General features: G+C 35.9%; 1 protein-coding gene across 1 annotated transcript in view; it reads right to left on the bottom strand.

The window, feature by feature from the left end:
• Positions 1 to 15,951, bottom strand: part of Gphn (gephyrin) — a 442,000-nt gene that overhangs the window by 236,214 nt on the left and 189,835 nt on the right. The window contains exon 5 of the mRNA XM_028788870.1: positions 10,394 to 10,488. Coding sequence (XP_028644703.1) covers positions 10,394 to 10,488 — 95 coding nt within the window. The remainder of the gene's footprint in view (positions 1 to 10,393; positions 10,489 to 15,951) is intronic.

The raw sequence follows: 15,951 nt of genomic DNA, 5'->3' as shown, positions 1-15,951 counted from the left end.
AGCAGGTTAGGTGGTCTTCCCTAGGGAAGGGCACATTAATTGGTTGTTCAGTCCCAAATGGTCAGTCCTGAAAGTATAAATCAAGTAACATTATATGGGCTGAAAAAATTATATTTAGGAATATATATGTATAAACAAATACATATATGTGTGCAGTAACAATTAGTGAAAAAATGGCCATGAATTTGAAGGTGTGCAGGGAGGGCTATATATGAGGGTTAGGGGAGAGGAAAGGGGGGGAAATGATACTATATAATTAACATGTGTGGCAGAAACTTCCCTGTCCGATCTATTTGCCTTGTTTAGCCTAATAGACTAGGAGGTGTCTAGTCTTACTGGAACTAGTTGATATCAATTGAGGCTGGCCCTTTTTTGAAGAAGGGTAGATGGGGTGGGGGTTTGAGTACAGGTAGGTGGGGACAGGAATGGAGGAGAGGAAGAAGGGGAAATTGCAATTAGGATGAAAAAAAGAAAAGACTGTTATTGAAAAGGCAGGTGTGCTGGCTTAAATTTACAATCCCAGCACTTGGGAGGACAGAAGCAGGACCAGGAGTTCAAGGCTGGCTAAACTAGGTTACATGATACCTTGTTTCAAATAAACCAAACCAAATTTATCTGAGGGTAGGCACCTTTCAGTATCTTCCTTTGTTTCTTTGTCTTATGACACAATAATTACAATGCATTGTAGTGTGAGGCTCTTGGAACTTAATCGTATTTGGAATTTACTGAACTTCTTGGATTTGCAGATTCATGTTCTGTCAACTTGATGTTCATCCCTGCCTCCATCTCCCTTCTTCTTCTAGGCATACACGTCTATAGATACTCACCTTCAGGTCTGTTTTTCTTTCTGTTTCTCAGAATTATCAATCAATGATACTGTTTATGCACGCTAAAACTGCTTCTGGATCCCTAAACTTAAAAATTTACCTCGGTTCTTGTACTTTCCAACTTCATAGTTTATTCTTGGCTTCAAAAAAATATTTTCTGAAACATACTTTTGGTCAAACATTGTTTTCTTGATTTCGTAAATATTTTTGATTAGTTCTTTGGTCATCTAAGGATGGTTGTTTTAAAGTCTTTTCTAGTAAGTTCACCATTTGGTCCTTATCATAAATATTTTGTCAACTGGTTGTTTTATTTGAATGGGCTGTATTTTATCTTCACTGTCTTATGTTTATTAAAAATGTTACAATGTGGTAACTTAAGATATGAGTATTCTTTCCTCCTAGATTGCTATTTAAAAAATATATTATAGGCACTTTCTAAGTTGAAAAACAGCTTGAGGTATAAATAAGGCTTGTTCAGGTTTTCTGAGCTTGCATTTTCTTCTAGGTTTGCATGGTGATTTTTCAAACAGGTTGGTTCCTTGTGCAAATCCTATTACTAAAACAACTAGCTCCCAAAAGGATAATAAGAGAAAGACATTATGGAAATCATAGGCACTGTCCTTATTAATATCTTCTAAGGCATAACAGCCAATGGAAGTTGTGACACTGGAAGTCAGTGCTTATACCGAAACTTCTACTATATAAAGCAGAAAGTTACAAGCAGCATACAGAATGCCAAATATGCCTGGAGGTGGTAACACACGCCTATAATCCTAGTTCTCAGGAAGCAGAGGCAGGAGGATCTTGTGAGTTCAAGGTCAGCCTGGTTTACACAGTAAGTTTCAGGACAGACAGGGCTATACAAAGAAACCCTGTCTCGAAACACGAGGAAAGAACAAAAATCCCAAATACTTGAAGACTAAAGTCCTTATTGCCGACCTCTACAACCTGTTCTATGGTGTACTTAATCAAAATTAGTCATAACTTTTATTATTAAAACTTTCTCTGATGGGTTTCTGAATATTGAACCATCCTTGCATTCCTGGGATAAAGCCTACTTGATAATGATGGATGATTGTTTTGATGTATTTTAGATTCGGTCTGCAAGAATTTTATTAAGTATTTTTACATTGATATTCATAACGGAGATTGGTCTGAAGTTCTCTTTCTTTGTTGGGTCTTTGTGAGGTTTAGGTATGAGCGTAATTGTGGCTTCATAGAACAAACTGGGTATTGTTCCTTCTGTTTCTATTTTGTGGAATAGTTTGAAGAGAACTGATATTAGGTCTTCTTGGAAGGTCTGATAGAATTCTGAACTAAAACCATCTGGTCCTGGGCTTTTTTTGGTGGGGAGACTGTTAATGACTGCTGCTATTTCTTTAGGGGTCATGGGACTGTTTAGATGGTTTTTCTGCTCCTGATTTAACTTTGGTACCTGGTATCTGTCTAGAAAATTATCCATTTCATCCAGATTTTCCATTTTTTTTGAGTATAGGTTTTTGTAGTAGCATCTGATGATTTTTAAAAAATTTCCTCAGTTTCTGTTGTTATGTCTCCCTTTTCAGTTCTGATTTTATTAATTTGGATACTGTCTCTGTACCCTCTCGTTCCTTAGAGGTCTGCCAGAGCCTGAAATATAGAGGCAGATGCTCACAGCTAACCATTGGACTGATCATGGGGTTCCAGTGGAAGAGTGAGAGAGAAGACTGAAGGAGCTAAAAGGGTTTGTAGCCCCATGGGGAGAGCAACAATACCAACCAACCAAAACTCCCAGGGTCTAAACCACCAGCCTTGGAGCACATGGCTCCAGCTGTATATGTAGGGGAGGATGGTCTTGTTGGGCATAGGTGGGAGAGGAAGTCCTTGGTCCAGTGAGGGCTGGATGCCCCAGTGTGGGGGAATTTGTGAGTGGGGAGGTGGGAGTAGGCAGGTGGGTGAGGGCTCATCCTGATAGAAGCAGGAGGAGGGGGGATGGGATAGGGGGTTCTTGGGTGGGGGGAATGGGAAAAGGAGATCACATCTGAAATGTAAATAAAATATCCAATAAAAAAAGAAAGAAAAAAACCCCCAAAACTTTCTCTGATAACTGCAAAGTTACAAAACAGTTACATTAAAATCTACCAACTTTTGGTTTTTTCTATTATGTTTAATCTAAGTATATCTGGTTTGGGTTAAGTAAAAATTAAAGCTCTTCAAGATAGTAGTACTATTAATATAAATTATTTAAAATAACCTATACTATTTTAATATCACATAAATTAATTCACTGATACAAAGATTTAAGTTTAGTTGATGCTATTCTTTTAACATTTTGTTTGCTTGTTTGTTTCTCTGTGTAATTCTGGCTGTCCTGGAACTCACTCTGTAGACTAGGCTGGCCTTGAACTCAAGAGATCCACCTGCCTCTGCCTCCCGAGTGCTGGGATTAAAGGTACATACCGCCACTGCTAGGTACTTTAGGCACATTTTAACCCAGTATTAATATGAAAACTTTGGGCAACAAAGGGAAAAATTGTATCCTCTACCACAAACATTGAATGTGTTTTATTTTTATGAATATGGATATTTTGCCTTCATGTATGTCTGTACACCACTTGTTTGCCTGCTGCCCACAGAGATCAGATTCCCTGGATTTGGAGTTACAGACATTTGTGAGAAACTATGGGAGTGCTGGGAATCGAAACTGGGTTCTTCAGAAGAGCCAGTGCTCTCAACTTCTGAGAACTTCAATGAATGTATGTGCTAGACGTTTTATATTTAGTTTCTGACCAGATTAAAGCAGAGACCAAGTTCCCGATTAAAAGATGACAAAATATATTAGTTTTATGCCTTCATTAAAAAGTAATTAAAGACTTCATATTTTATTATATGTAGTAACATACAGAAAAATTTATGTAATTGAAAAATTAACCAAATACTTACACACAATTAGAAGATGCGGTACATAGAATTATAATAGTAAATCTGTTTGCAAAATCAAGAGCTAGGACTTATATTTTTATTAATTATCCACTGCTTATAATTTAGATATATATCAGTGAATAGGTTGGTAAAGGACTGTTGGAGGATGGTCTTGTGCACTCTGTACTCAGATGCTCAGTACTATGCCCAGAGATCTGCTTGCATTCAGTACGTTAGCATTACCAAACATCTCCTGTCTCAATGTTGTGTAAACATTATTTTTCATCATCTCTCATTGGTTAATAAAGAGCTGATCAGCCAATAGCTGGGCAAGTGAGGAAGAGACAGGACCTCTCATCCTAGAGAGGGTATCTAGTGAGGAAAGGGTGGGGGAAGGGAGGCAAGGGAGGGAGGGGGAGGGGGGTTTGCCATGAGCAAGTGCCATGAGAGTTGCCATGAGAGAATGGATGATGACGCAGGATCAGCCAGGGTGAGACTAAGATGGTAAGTAATGGGTCACATGGCTGGGCAGCAGGCAGCCTAATTAGGCTATGTTAGGGTTAGAATCAATGAGTATCTGCCTAGCTATAGTGCTGAAGCTCATAATAAAAATAAGGCCTGCGTGTCTTTATTTAAGAGCTAGAGTAGGCATAGAAAGGCTAGTACCTCTATATCTGGTACCCAACATAGGGCACAAGCCCACCACCCTGGGATTAAGAGTTCTATGCTCTATCAAATGAGCTAGCTAGGTGCTACCCCGAAAAAACTAAGTAGAGATTGTAAATCTGGTTAGATATAGGAATTGGAAAAACTAAAGCCAAAACCAAAAAAAAGAACAAATGAAACAAACAACAGCAACACAAAAACTTTAGAATAAATCATTCTTTAATATATATTATGCAGTGACTGCTTTACTATTGCTAATAAAGTTTAGAAAAGGGTATTTAATCTTTTAAAACGTATAGATTTAGGAAAGATACATGACATTATATGCTAGACTTGCCCAACTACATGCTGTAACTTGACCAAGGTTAAGGATCTAAGGTCAAGCGTTGCTATTAAGGTTGTAGCACACTCTGTTTCCCTGGGAAAAGAAAAGGACTCCCTATGAAAAGCTGAGGTGAAAAGAATATATTTTCCTTAAATCTTTTGCTGTTTTACCAGAAAGGTGTTATAGGTGTAAAGAGATATACAAAAGCAAAGAGAATTAAGTCTATTTAAGACATATCCTTTTCATTCACATAGGTTAAGTGGAAATGAGGGTCCCTGGAAATTGGAGTATATGAAAAAACTTTGGAGCAGAGTGCTGGGGAAAGTGAGATGCTTAATAATATGCATGAACTAGCAAAAAATTCCTAGATCAACCATGAGCTGTGAATATATATATACACACACATATATTCACATTATATAAAGCTCGAAAAAGAATATGAGAGACTTTTAAGACATAAGTATGATATATACATGCACATACAAGTACCACTGCTCAAATATTGTACTAATTCATGAAGACTTCTGGACAGAACATGACAGTACAAGTCTCAGGTACTTTTCTGTCATGGCTATAATACATTATAAGAAGGCAACTGATAGAAGAAAGGGATGTTTGAACTCATGGTTCCAGAGGAATACAAGTCATCACCATAGTAGGGAAGTATAGCAGCAGGCCAGCATGACGGCTGGAGCAGGAGGCTGAGAGCTCACATATAAAACCACAAGGAAGAAGCCTGGATCACAGATGGGAAATAGTATGAATCTTTAATCTCATAGTCTACCCACAGTCCCATACAAGGTCACATCTTATAAACTTCCCGCAAAAGTGCCAACTGGAAATCCAGTACTCAAGTGCCAAAGAATATGGAGGACAATTTGTCCAAACCCCACAGTACAGTAAAGATGTTTAGAATCAATACTCAAATACATTGGTTGTCAAAACTAATAAACATGATCCAGAGATTTAAACTGGGATAAATATTTTATTAGAATACTAAATTCAAAATACTGAGAATACTATCCAAAATTAGTCAATAGAACTAGAAAAATATGTTCTTTTTATTTTTTTTTTTTTAATGAGGGAAAATCCATTGGCACCAACCCTAAGGGAAGACATATGTGGAAACTGTCAAAAAATAATTTTTACATAGCTAACACAAGCATCTTTACATGACATAATATAAAAGTGAAATAAATATAGTCAAGAAAAGGGTATCATGAAAATAATCTAAATGGAAACTTTAGAATTGAAAGAAAAATTTTTATAAAGTTAAAATAGAATTTCAGCCTTAGAATTGAAAGTTTATTTCAGCAAATCTGGGCTAAAATTTTTGATAAGGGTGGGTGGCCCTATCCCTAAACTGGGGGCCATGTCTAACATCTGCATTTAGTGTCTACAGGTTTTCTCTTCCCTTTGTTGGGTATTTCAGGTAATGTCATCCCTGTTGGGTCCTGGGAACCTCTTGCTTTCCTGGCCTCTGGGACTTTCTGTTGGCTTCCCTGTTCCATCCCCATTGCTACTCACCTCTCTTCCATTTCCTGACCCTCTGTACATCTCCCCTCGTCTGCTCCTGATCCTGATCCTGATCCCCACCCCCCTTTGAATATGTTCAAAGGCAGAATGGAACTGAGAGAGGGATGACATCAGTTAATATAAAGATATGTCATAGAAATACTGTGAGAAAACAGATCAAAAGTAGATCCTAAAGAATCTTAGAATATTCATTATTAACAGATTAGATTTTCATGTCAGGAGTCACACTTGAGAAGAGATTGAAACTTGTACATGGAAACCAACCCCCAAACTAATGGCTAATCTGACCGGCATACATTTCTAGGTTCAAGAGTCTCAGTGAATCCAAAAGGGAAACTTTAACAAAACTACACCCAGGCACAGCATCACATTGTGGAAATTAAATATGAAGAAAAAAAAAGATCCTCAAAGTAGCCAGAGAAAAGTAGCTATTGCATATAAGGAACAACAATTTATTTGCTTAATATTTCCTGGTGAATTATGGAGTCAGAAGATGGTGGAATAAAGTTTTTTGTTGTTGTTTTTTGTTTAGACATAATGAAAGAAGAGAAAATCCAACACAGAATTCTACATTCAGTAAAAATATATTTCTTTAGTATACAGATGAGATGAGAAGATATATCTGGAGACACACTTAAAAAATTTTTTAGCCAGTTTATCTGTAAATTAGAACTTTCAAATAATGGCAACCGACCAGCATCTAAGACTGGGAATCAGCTGTTGCTCCAATCACTGTACAGGTTAAATCATTTGATGAGAAAGACCTGGTGTTGCTAATGCCTTCACTTTACAGATGAAGAGGCTAGCAAGAACCATTGTAGAATGTTCCGAACATACTGTGTGCCATCTACCAAGTCATTTGTATAAAACAGCACACAAGTAACTGTGATCAGAATCAGCATTTGAAAGAGATAAATGACAACTTAGTTTTATCTATGTTTCACTCTCTGCAAGGTAAAGTCCTCAATGAATCACTTTCTTTAGGAAGCAAGACCCTTAAAACAGAGGTCAAAGACTAATGTTATGTGCTCATAACAACAAATGTTTTCTAAACCAGCTTTCCTTCCCTCCCTCCCTCTCTCCCTCCCTCCCTCCCTCCCTCCCTCCCTCCCTCCTTCCTTCCTTCCTTCCTTCCTTCCTTCCTTCTGTTCATTTTTCTTCCTTCCTCCTTCCCTTCCTTTCTTTCTTCTTTAATTTATTATTTATTTTAGTTTAATACTTATTACTTTTCTGGTAATGTTTTGGGAGCTGAGTACATAAAACCGAATAAGATAAAGATCTGTTAATGATGGGTGTTCTACAAACTAGGCAATATGAACATTTAAATAATTATAAAACAGCATGACATGTACTGTAAGAGAAGTATGCCCCAAAGCCAAAGTGATGAAAATCAGATGCTGCAGAAAGGTACACTCTAATCACGCCTGTTATTGAAACATTAAGAAGGCATGGAAAAGGAAAGACAAACAAAAACAACCCCCCCAAAAAAAAACACTTAGCAAAGTAATTCCAGTTTCCTTATGCCATATTTAATGGAACCTGATATATCCATTCAATATTTGTAAAAAGATCTTACTTAAATCAACTATGAACAGAAAGGTTTATCACAATGGAATATTACTCATCTTTTAACAATGATGAAATTATGAAATTCAAAGGTAAATCTATTGAGCTGGAAACATTCATTCTCAGTGGAAAAACTCAGACCCAGAAAGACAAATGTCACATGCTTTTTTTCTCATTTGTGAATATATCTGAATATATTTGAACATATTTGTGAATATTAGGTTTGAATCTATAGATATGTATCATTCATTTGGAATACCCATAGAGGCTAGGAAATTAGTAAGGGCCCATAGGAAGAGGTATTCAATAGAGGGGAGATAGAATGCTGTGGTATAAAAGGTTAAAAGGAAATTAGAAACTAGGAAAGAATAAGTTGAGTTAGAATAAAGAGAGCTGGGTAGATGAGGGAAACTGATATATGGATGCCTACTACCTTATAATGGGACAACAGTTTCCCTACTAGACAAAAGAGACTAACAGATAAAATTCATGTCCCAAGAATGGCCAATATTTTTAAGAGTTGTTGGCCAATGAGGTCCCAAAGACTCCCAAGCATCATAGACGATTGTCAATGTTGCTAGTTACTTCATCATTTGATGCTGAATATATCACAGAGCATGATGAAATCAAGTTGGCACAGATCTGGCAGCTTCAGTCCTACTAAATAGCTTTTATAGTGCTAGCAGGTACTTTAAAAGCTACAAGAGGAAAAAAGTAAGCATCAATCTTTTTGAGCTGGGAACCCAATTAGCTTGAATAATGCCTGCCTGGCAAGACTCTGCCTACTTGTGCAATAGTGGCATCAATATCATGGAAGTAACTAACTACTTTCTGATTGGATCAAAGGACAGATCCCCAAGATAAAATCCATATCTAGCATCATTATTGGGACAAGAACCTATACTTAGATAAATAATAGATGCTAAGTAAGAAACTAGTATCATTTGCTAAGTAGGCATTGTTTTAGACCAACTCCCAATGATATTATACTCATAAATTAAGATATTTCTCAAACTTCTCAGAGAATGTTTTCTTGCATTAGATGATGATCAGCGTAGAGATCCAGAACGGTCAACAAGCAGAGAGTTGTTGATAAGAGACAGTAGAATGTTAGCATGCTCAGGGATCATTGATATAGACAGAATGAAGAGAACGAAAAAGCCAGAGGCAGTGGACAGATACAAGGAAATGGCATCTTCTGGAAACAGCAGGGCATACCCTCATATAAATTCAAATAGTATGAAAACATGCATATGATCAGTGCAAGTTCAAGCCAAACCAAATCTAAGTGTGAAGAGGGGAGTTGGGCACAAAATTTCACCCTTAGATGAAAAGCTATTGGCAATTCTTAGTTGTTGAGACAGGGATAACGTAGCCCCTGGTACGTCTACAATGTTCCAGCGGCAAGCCACACACAAAGAGTTTTTGTGCAATATATATTGTTCTTGATGAGGGTGAAAGACAATGTTAGGTGGGAAGAGAAGGGCCATGGATATTGGAAGAGTTGGTGAAGGGGAAAATATGATCAAAACATGTGTAAAATTCTTAAAAAGCTAATTTTATAAATATATAATATTTCATACTATTTTAATTCCATTTATATTTATTAAATTTAGCATTATAATACTGTATATACATATGATAGTAAAGAGAATATAATAACTGATGATTCATTCATAGGTATAACTCCAATGTCTGCCACTAATGAAATATAAACATAATACAAGTAAGAGGAAAACCACTTTGAATAACATTTTAATAGGTACCTTAGCTTTTATAGTCATATTTCACACAAAATATAAGTGGCTATGCTGATTATAAAGTTATAAATTTACAAAGTCATATTATTTTGGCTACTATGAGATTAAATGTTTATTATTTAAAGATCATTAAAAGAGACACTGACTAAATGAACAGTTTTATATTTAATGATGTATATTATGCTCATTTATAGAACTATAAACTAAGATTTGCTAAAATATTAAGAAACCATCAGATAAAGTATAAATGCCACCAGCTATGCCAATAAAGTGGTTTTAAATATACTAATTTAAGAATATACTGATTTAGAAGAGCAATTTAAATAAACTAAATTACCCAGAGACTATCAATATGAATTGAATTCTTTTTATGACTGTACATAAATACGCCTTCTTGTAAATTCAAATCAAATTCCTAACATATGAGATAAGTGATTTTAATAAAATTTGCTGGTTCATTGAATTAAACTAGCACCTAGTTATAGTTAATAAATATCAGTTGCTGATTATAAATAATCACAAAAAAGGATAACTTTACATTTTAACAAGTTCAACTCTTATGCATTAGGACTGATGACATTCAGAAAGGATCTAAAAGTTGAGCAAAAGTAAAAACAAAACCAAGAAAAGAAAAAAGAAAAAAAAGGAGGATCTGCTCAAGATAGCTACAGAGACCAATATTCTTAGCTCTGGATAAAACAGAATGAACCTATCAAGTCTTGTGTCTAAAGTTTTTTAGAGTTACTATTCTAGGGTACTGATCTGTAGTCAGGAGTTTCACTTTCTTTGCAGTTTGTGGGTGGCTTTCTTACCTAGAGAGCATGCCCAGAGGTGTAACATTAAGTGATCCCATCAGCATTGCCAGGGCCATCCCTGGCGCTTCCCGTTCTATTACTTCTTTTGTGGCCTGTAATTAAAGATTAAATAGCAGACTGAGTGAAATAGCCAAAAAAGAAGAAAGGCAGAGTAGTAAGTTTCACTTTACGATAAACCATATTTTGTAGTTCCTCAAACATTTAAATTTATATAGTCAGTCAGCTCAGTTTTTCAGGATCACTGAATATTGGCTATTGACTAGGAAAATACAAGGAATGTTACAAGTCCCATCTTACTCTTTTCTTCATGGTTTCAAATTATTTGATAGAAAACCCATCTTCTCTGGTAACCTGAAGTCCAAACCAGGAAGCCTCAGATTGCTGTGACAGAGAGATTTCAGATGTATAGAAGACTGGGCATTAGTGTTGGTTGTTCTTAGGGTTTTTATTTGTTTTTAGTTTTGTGGTGTTGAGGATGGAACCCAACTCCCTGTGCATGCTAGGCAAGAACTTCCTTATTAGCTGTGGCACTATGCTACATCCACAGTTTGCCTATATTATTGAAATAAAAATTACTTCTCAAATATATTCCTACTAGTTCTATGGTTTTATAACATGGTTAAAGATACAAAAATATCATCAACTTCACTATAAACTAGTTGAAAAAATTGCAATTTCAATACAAAATAGTCACTGGATTAAAAAAATAAAGCGATAAATTTACTATACTAAGAGTTTATGGTATGACATGGTTAAGGTGAAGGGTACTTAAACCAGGACTAAGTTAGTGAAGAAGACAGAAATATTATATTTTCTAACAGTAGCAATATAAGCATACCTTGGAGATATTCCAGGTTTGGTTTCAGACTACTACTGTTAAGCCAATAAAACAATAAAGCATATCAAATGAATGCTGTGGTTTCTGAGTGCATATACAAGTTATGATTGCATTATCATTTAGTGTTTTAAGCATATCATATCACTATATCTAAAAAGTTACAATAATGAAATAAAGTGTTGCAAAAGCATGTTAATCATCAATTGAACCTTCAGCCAGTCATAACAGCACTTCAAGTGGAGGCCTTGATCTTACTGTCTGATCAACAAACATAAAAATAATTAATGAATAAGTTTAGACTATAGCAAGGATTACCAAACGCAACACAGAGACATGAGGTAACATGTATTGGGGAAAATGGCATTATTACTCTTGCTCTGCATAGGGTTGCCTCAACTTTTAATTTACAAGACACTAGTATTTATGAAGGCCATACCCTAGAATTATAAAATATGAGGTATGCTTGTGTATTTCATTTAATGGTAAAGATAAACTTTAGGCTAAAATTAGGAACAGGGCATATGACTGAACCCGTTTCTAGCAATCTATTTCTACAGATAAAGGCAGTTACAATAACTGGAAATGACTAAGAAGTAAAACATGCAGAATCGAGTATTCTAGTATGCAGAAAACAGGCAAAATATAAACAATGACAGAATGAAGACAAGTTGTGACTGCAACTGCTCAACAGAAGTGAACTACAGCTCTAAGTAAGGCTGTATATATGGCTAATTGTTTTCTCTGAACAAATACTTGAAAAAACAGTTAAAGCAAATCAAGTTATGTATTAGATATTAACTGATAGTGTAATTTTCAGAACTTATATAAATGGGTAATTTGTTCCTAATATGAATATAAATTATGGGATTCCCAGAACTGATAAATCTGGTCTGCTGCACCAAGAATAGCATAATATTTAACAATAGCTAGCAATGGCTTAATGTATTCTTCTTTAATGAGGGGGCACCACAGGCAGCAGAAAACAAAAACTTAACACCAAAGTTTTAAAATGAATTATTATTTAAGTTTAAAGCTGAAAAAATGTTGAGCTGTCTAGCTCATTTTTTATTATCTGAAACCAACCTATTCAATATAAAATTGAGGTTGTATGATATTAGACATTATTTCTGTTATAAGCTGCTCTGCTGAAGTTTAAAACTTCCAGGAAACTAAAAATCTATAGTACTTCCCCAAAAAAATCAAGCCAAGGGAAGTTGAGCACAATATGAAATGACCTCTTTTGTACAATTAGTATTTCATTGTCCACTTTAAAAGTCATCATATAAGCACTGCTTAACTTTTAATGGGCTCGAATACAGTTTATCTTCCAAAGATACTCGTTAGTAGCTTGGACCTTTGTGTGACAATGTTGAAAGTTGGTACAAGGGTGATGTGGTATCACTCCTGAAGTCGGTTCTTATGAGAATAAGTTAAAGAGTGCACCTGACCTCTGAATCATTCTGACTTGTTGTTTTGCCATATAGTCTTCCGCATACATCCATTTTCCTTTCTGTCTCTGTTATGTTGTGAATCATCTAAGGGGGGCTTGCTAGAGGTCAACCTTTGGAATCTTTCTACTTTAGACTTTCAGTTTCCAAAGCTATGAGGTAAATACATTTTTCTTTGAAAGTATTTAATCTCCAGTATTTTCATCTACCAAAAGAAAAAAAATACTGAGATACATATACAGATTATATACCCCAAGAAGAATGGCATATTTTAAGTACAAGTAGAAAAATATCAACAGATAGCCAAGAGGGTATATTTAGTCTAAACTAGAGAGACTAAGGAACAATATTTATCCACTAAAGAAACACTACTTATTAGGTATTCCTGTTTGGTAGTATTCAAAGGATATGACAATCCAGTAATGAGTTAAATAAACTGAGCATATAAGCTGTGACCCAGAGTTAACAAATAATGTGAAAATTGCATGAAAGAGGTAAAGTTCATTAATTATTTTAAGATTCTCTGAAATATATCATGGATTTTCCTCGAAAACTGGATTTCCGTTTCCAGAGAATTATTTTATTAGTAATCACTTTTGTGCAAATATTTCAGTAAAATTTCTATTTATATGATGGAGTATCAGTATAATATGAGAGGGTTCATTGTACTGATTTTCTTTAGGAGGTTCTGCAGAAGAAGTTTTTGATCTTAACAGAGATTGGATAGCCCCCTACACCGCCATGTCTGCTTTTAAATTATGATGATATGAATCATGATAAGTAAGCACAGCTACTGTGTGGTCACCTAGAACTCAACCCTAAGCAGTCTGGTTCTGGGAAGATTTTGTTTGTTTGGTTTGATTTAGTTTGGTTTTTTGAGACAGCGTGGGAGGCTGGGAACAGACCATCAAGTTCATGTAGGCCAAGACACAATAATTTGTTTACGGTAGGGCATTCTTGAATGAAACCTTAACTGCCCATGAAAAATACTGCCCATTTCCTTTACTGTCTATGTGATGGTGGCATAGTGCTGAGCACACTGGTCTCCTTCCTTTTTATACTTTGAAGACAACATTGAAGTCCAAAATACCCTTCAAAGGCTGCTAATTTTTATAAACTAAAAAATTGTACCATAAACAATTTAGAGTTCTTGATGAAATTCATGCTCACTCTTGAACATCATTGGGAAGTGATATTAAAAAGTATTGATAAATGGATATGAGTTTTAATACTAATAGAACACATAACTAAATCTAAATAATCACAAATGTAAAGTGACTCCAAGAAAAAAAATCTTCCAGTGTAGCGTTTTTACTTAAAAGACAGTTCTGTGGCTACCTCTGTAAGTATCTGGTAGCATACTAAGATTAGACTTAGCAATATGATTTTCTCTCTCAAGTGATATTGTTTGTACCTTCTCTTTCTAACTGTAGTTTTGAAATATCCAGTCATATGCTGGCATAGTAAGACTCAATGAAAGAGAATACTGACTGAGGCTAATTTAAACATTAACAATACCTAGAAATGAATGTTTTAAATGAATTATAGTAGATTCAAAACTGTTAAAATAATTTCTGCTATTTTTTGAATGGGAAGAGAAAATACATGTTTTTACCAATTGGCCCTTGAGTATCCCTAGGAGTTGACAGCTATATAAATGTTATTGAGTACCAGTTATGCAGTCCCAAGGGGTGGGGATAAGTATCTTAAGAAAGTGTTCTTAACCATCAAGTCATCACCCAGGCTCACTGTGTATAACTATGAGGGGTAAAACTGTGTAACTTTTGGTGTGTGTAGCTTGACAGGCACGATTAAGAATTTCTTGTTCTTTCAGAGAGTATGAATTTGGTTCTCAGGAGTCATACAGGCAGTTCACAACTATCTGCAACATATATTTCCAGGGGATCCCACAACCTGTTCTAGCCTCAATGATACCTGTTCACATGTGGTGTGAGTGTGCACTTGCACCCCCAAAACCTCCACATGCATGCATACACACAAAATAAAATAAAATAAATCTACAAATAAGTCATATATAGCTATTGAGGAGGGAATGCAATAATTTAAGGAGACCTAATATATGATGCAGTGGATTTTTATTAATAATATTGTATTGTATACCTAACTTTGTTAGCAGAGTAATTTAGAAATCTAAAATGATAACTCTGTGACATGATGGGTTTCTCATTAGGTTTTTTGTTTTTGTTTTTCTTTTTGGTTTTTTTTTTTTTGCTTTGCTATAATCAATCCATCTATTTACCCACTCACTCATCCACAACTCTGTAAAAATCATATAAGCAGTAGTGTTGTCTAAACAAGACCTGAGCAAAGGATGACATCAATGGACATGCTAACATGGAAGGCAGAAAGCCTCCAAGGCCTCAAACTTGGACAAAGAAATAAAGGGAATGTGGAGAGCTGGATAAATGGTTTTCTGCAGGGACAAGTCCTCAACATCAAACAGTCCTGAGATTATATACATATAGGTAATATTATATTTACTGAGCAAATTGTATTTTTGTATTTCTGGATACATACAAACATAAAATTAGAGATGGACAGACAGACAACAGACAACAGACAGACAGACAGACAGACAGGCCAACAAAGAAAAAGAAGTTACAAATTTGATTAAGAGGTGGGGTAGGTGGGTGGTACATGAGAGGGTTTGAAGGGAGGAAAGGGAGTGAAGAAAATGATATAATTATTGTTTCAAAAAGTTACTATGGATATTACATATTCTATTACTTACCCTTATAATTCATTAATAGAAGAAATGTTGAAAAAGAAGAAATAGAGTGGGGAGGGGGAACTTGTGGAGTCTACCTCCAGTGAAGGGACAGGGCATCAAATAGACGGATGGGGTTGCCATCCCACAGTCAAAAACTCTGACCCAGAATTATTCCTGCCTGAAGAAACTGCAGGGACAAAAACTGGAGAAGATCACGAGAGAAAGGAGTTCCAGTGACAGGTCCAAATTGGGATCCAGCTCAGGGGGAGGTCCCAGGGCCCTAAGACTGTTACTGATGCTGTGGTGCGCTTGAAGACAGAAGCCTAGCATGGCAGGCCTCTGAGTGGCCCAACAAGCAGCTGAAAGAGTCAGATGCAGATACTAGCACCCAACTAATGGACAGAAGCTGGGGACCCCTGTGGTTGAGTTGGGGAAAAGCTGGAAGAAGCTGAGGAGGAGGGCAACTATAGAGGAAGACCAGCAATCTCAACTGAGCTGGATCCTGAGATCTCTCAGACACCGAGCCACCAACCAGGTA

The sequence above is a fragment of the Grammomys surdaster genome, unplaced genomic scaffold (genome assembly GCF_004785775.1).
Source record: "Grammomys surdaster isolate TR1022 unplaced genomic scaffold, NIH_TR_1.0 127, whole genome shotgun sequence".
In the NCBI taxonomy this organism is placed as follows: Eukaryota; Metazoa; Chordata; class Mammalia; order Rodentia; family Muridae; genus Grammomys; species Grammomys surdaster.
This window is presented reverse-complemented; position numbering and strand designations above follow the sequence as displayed.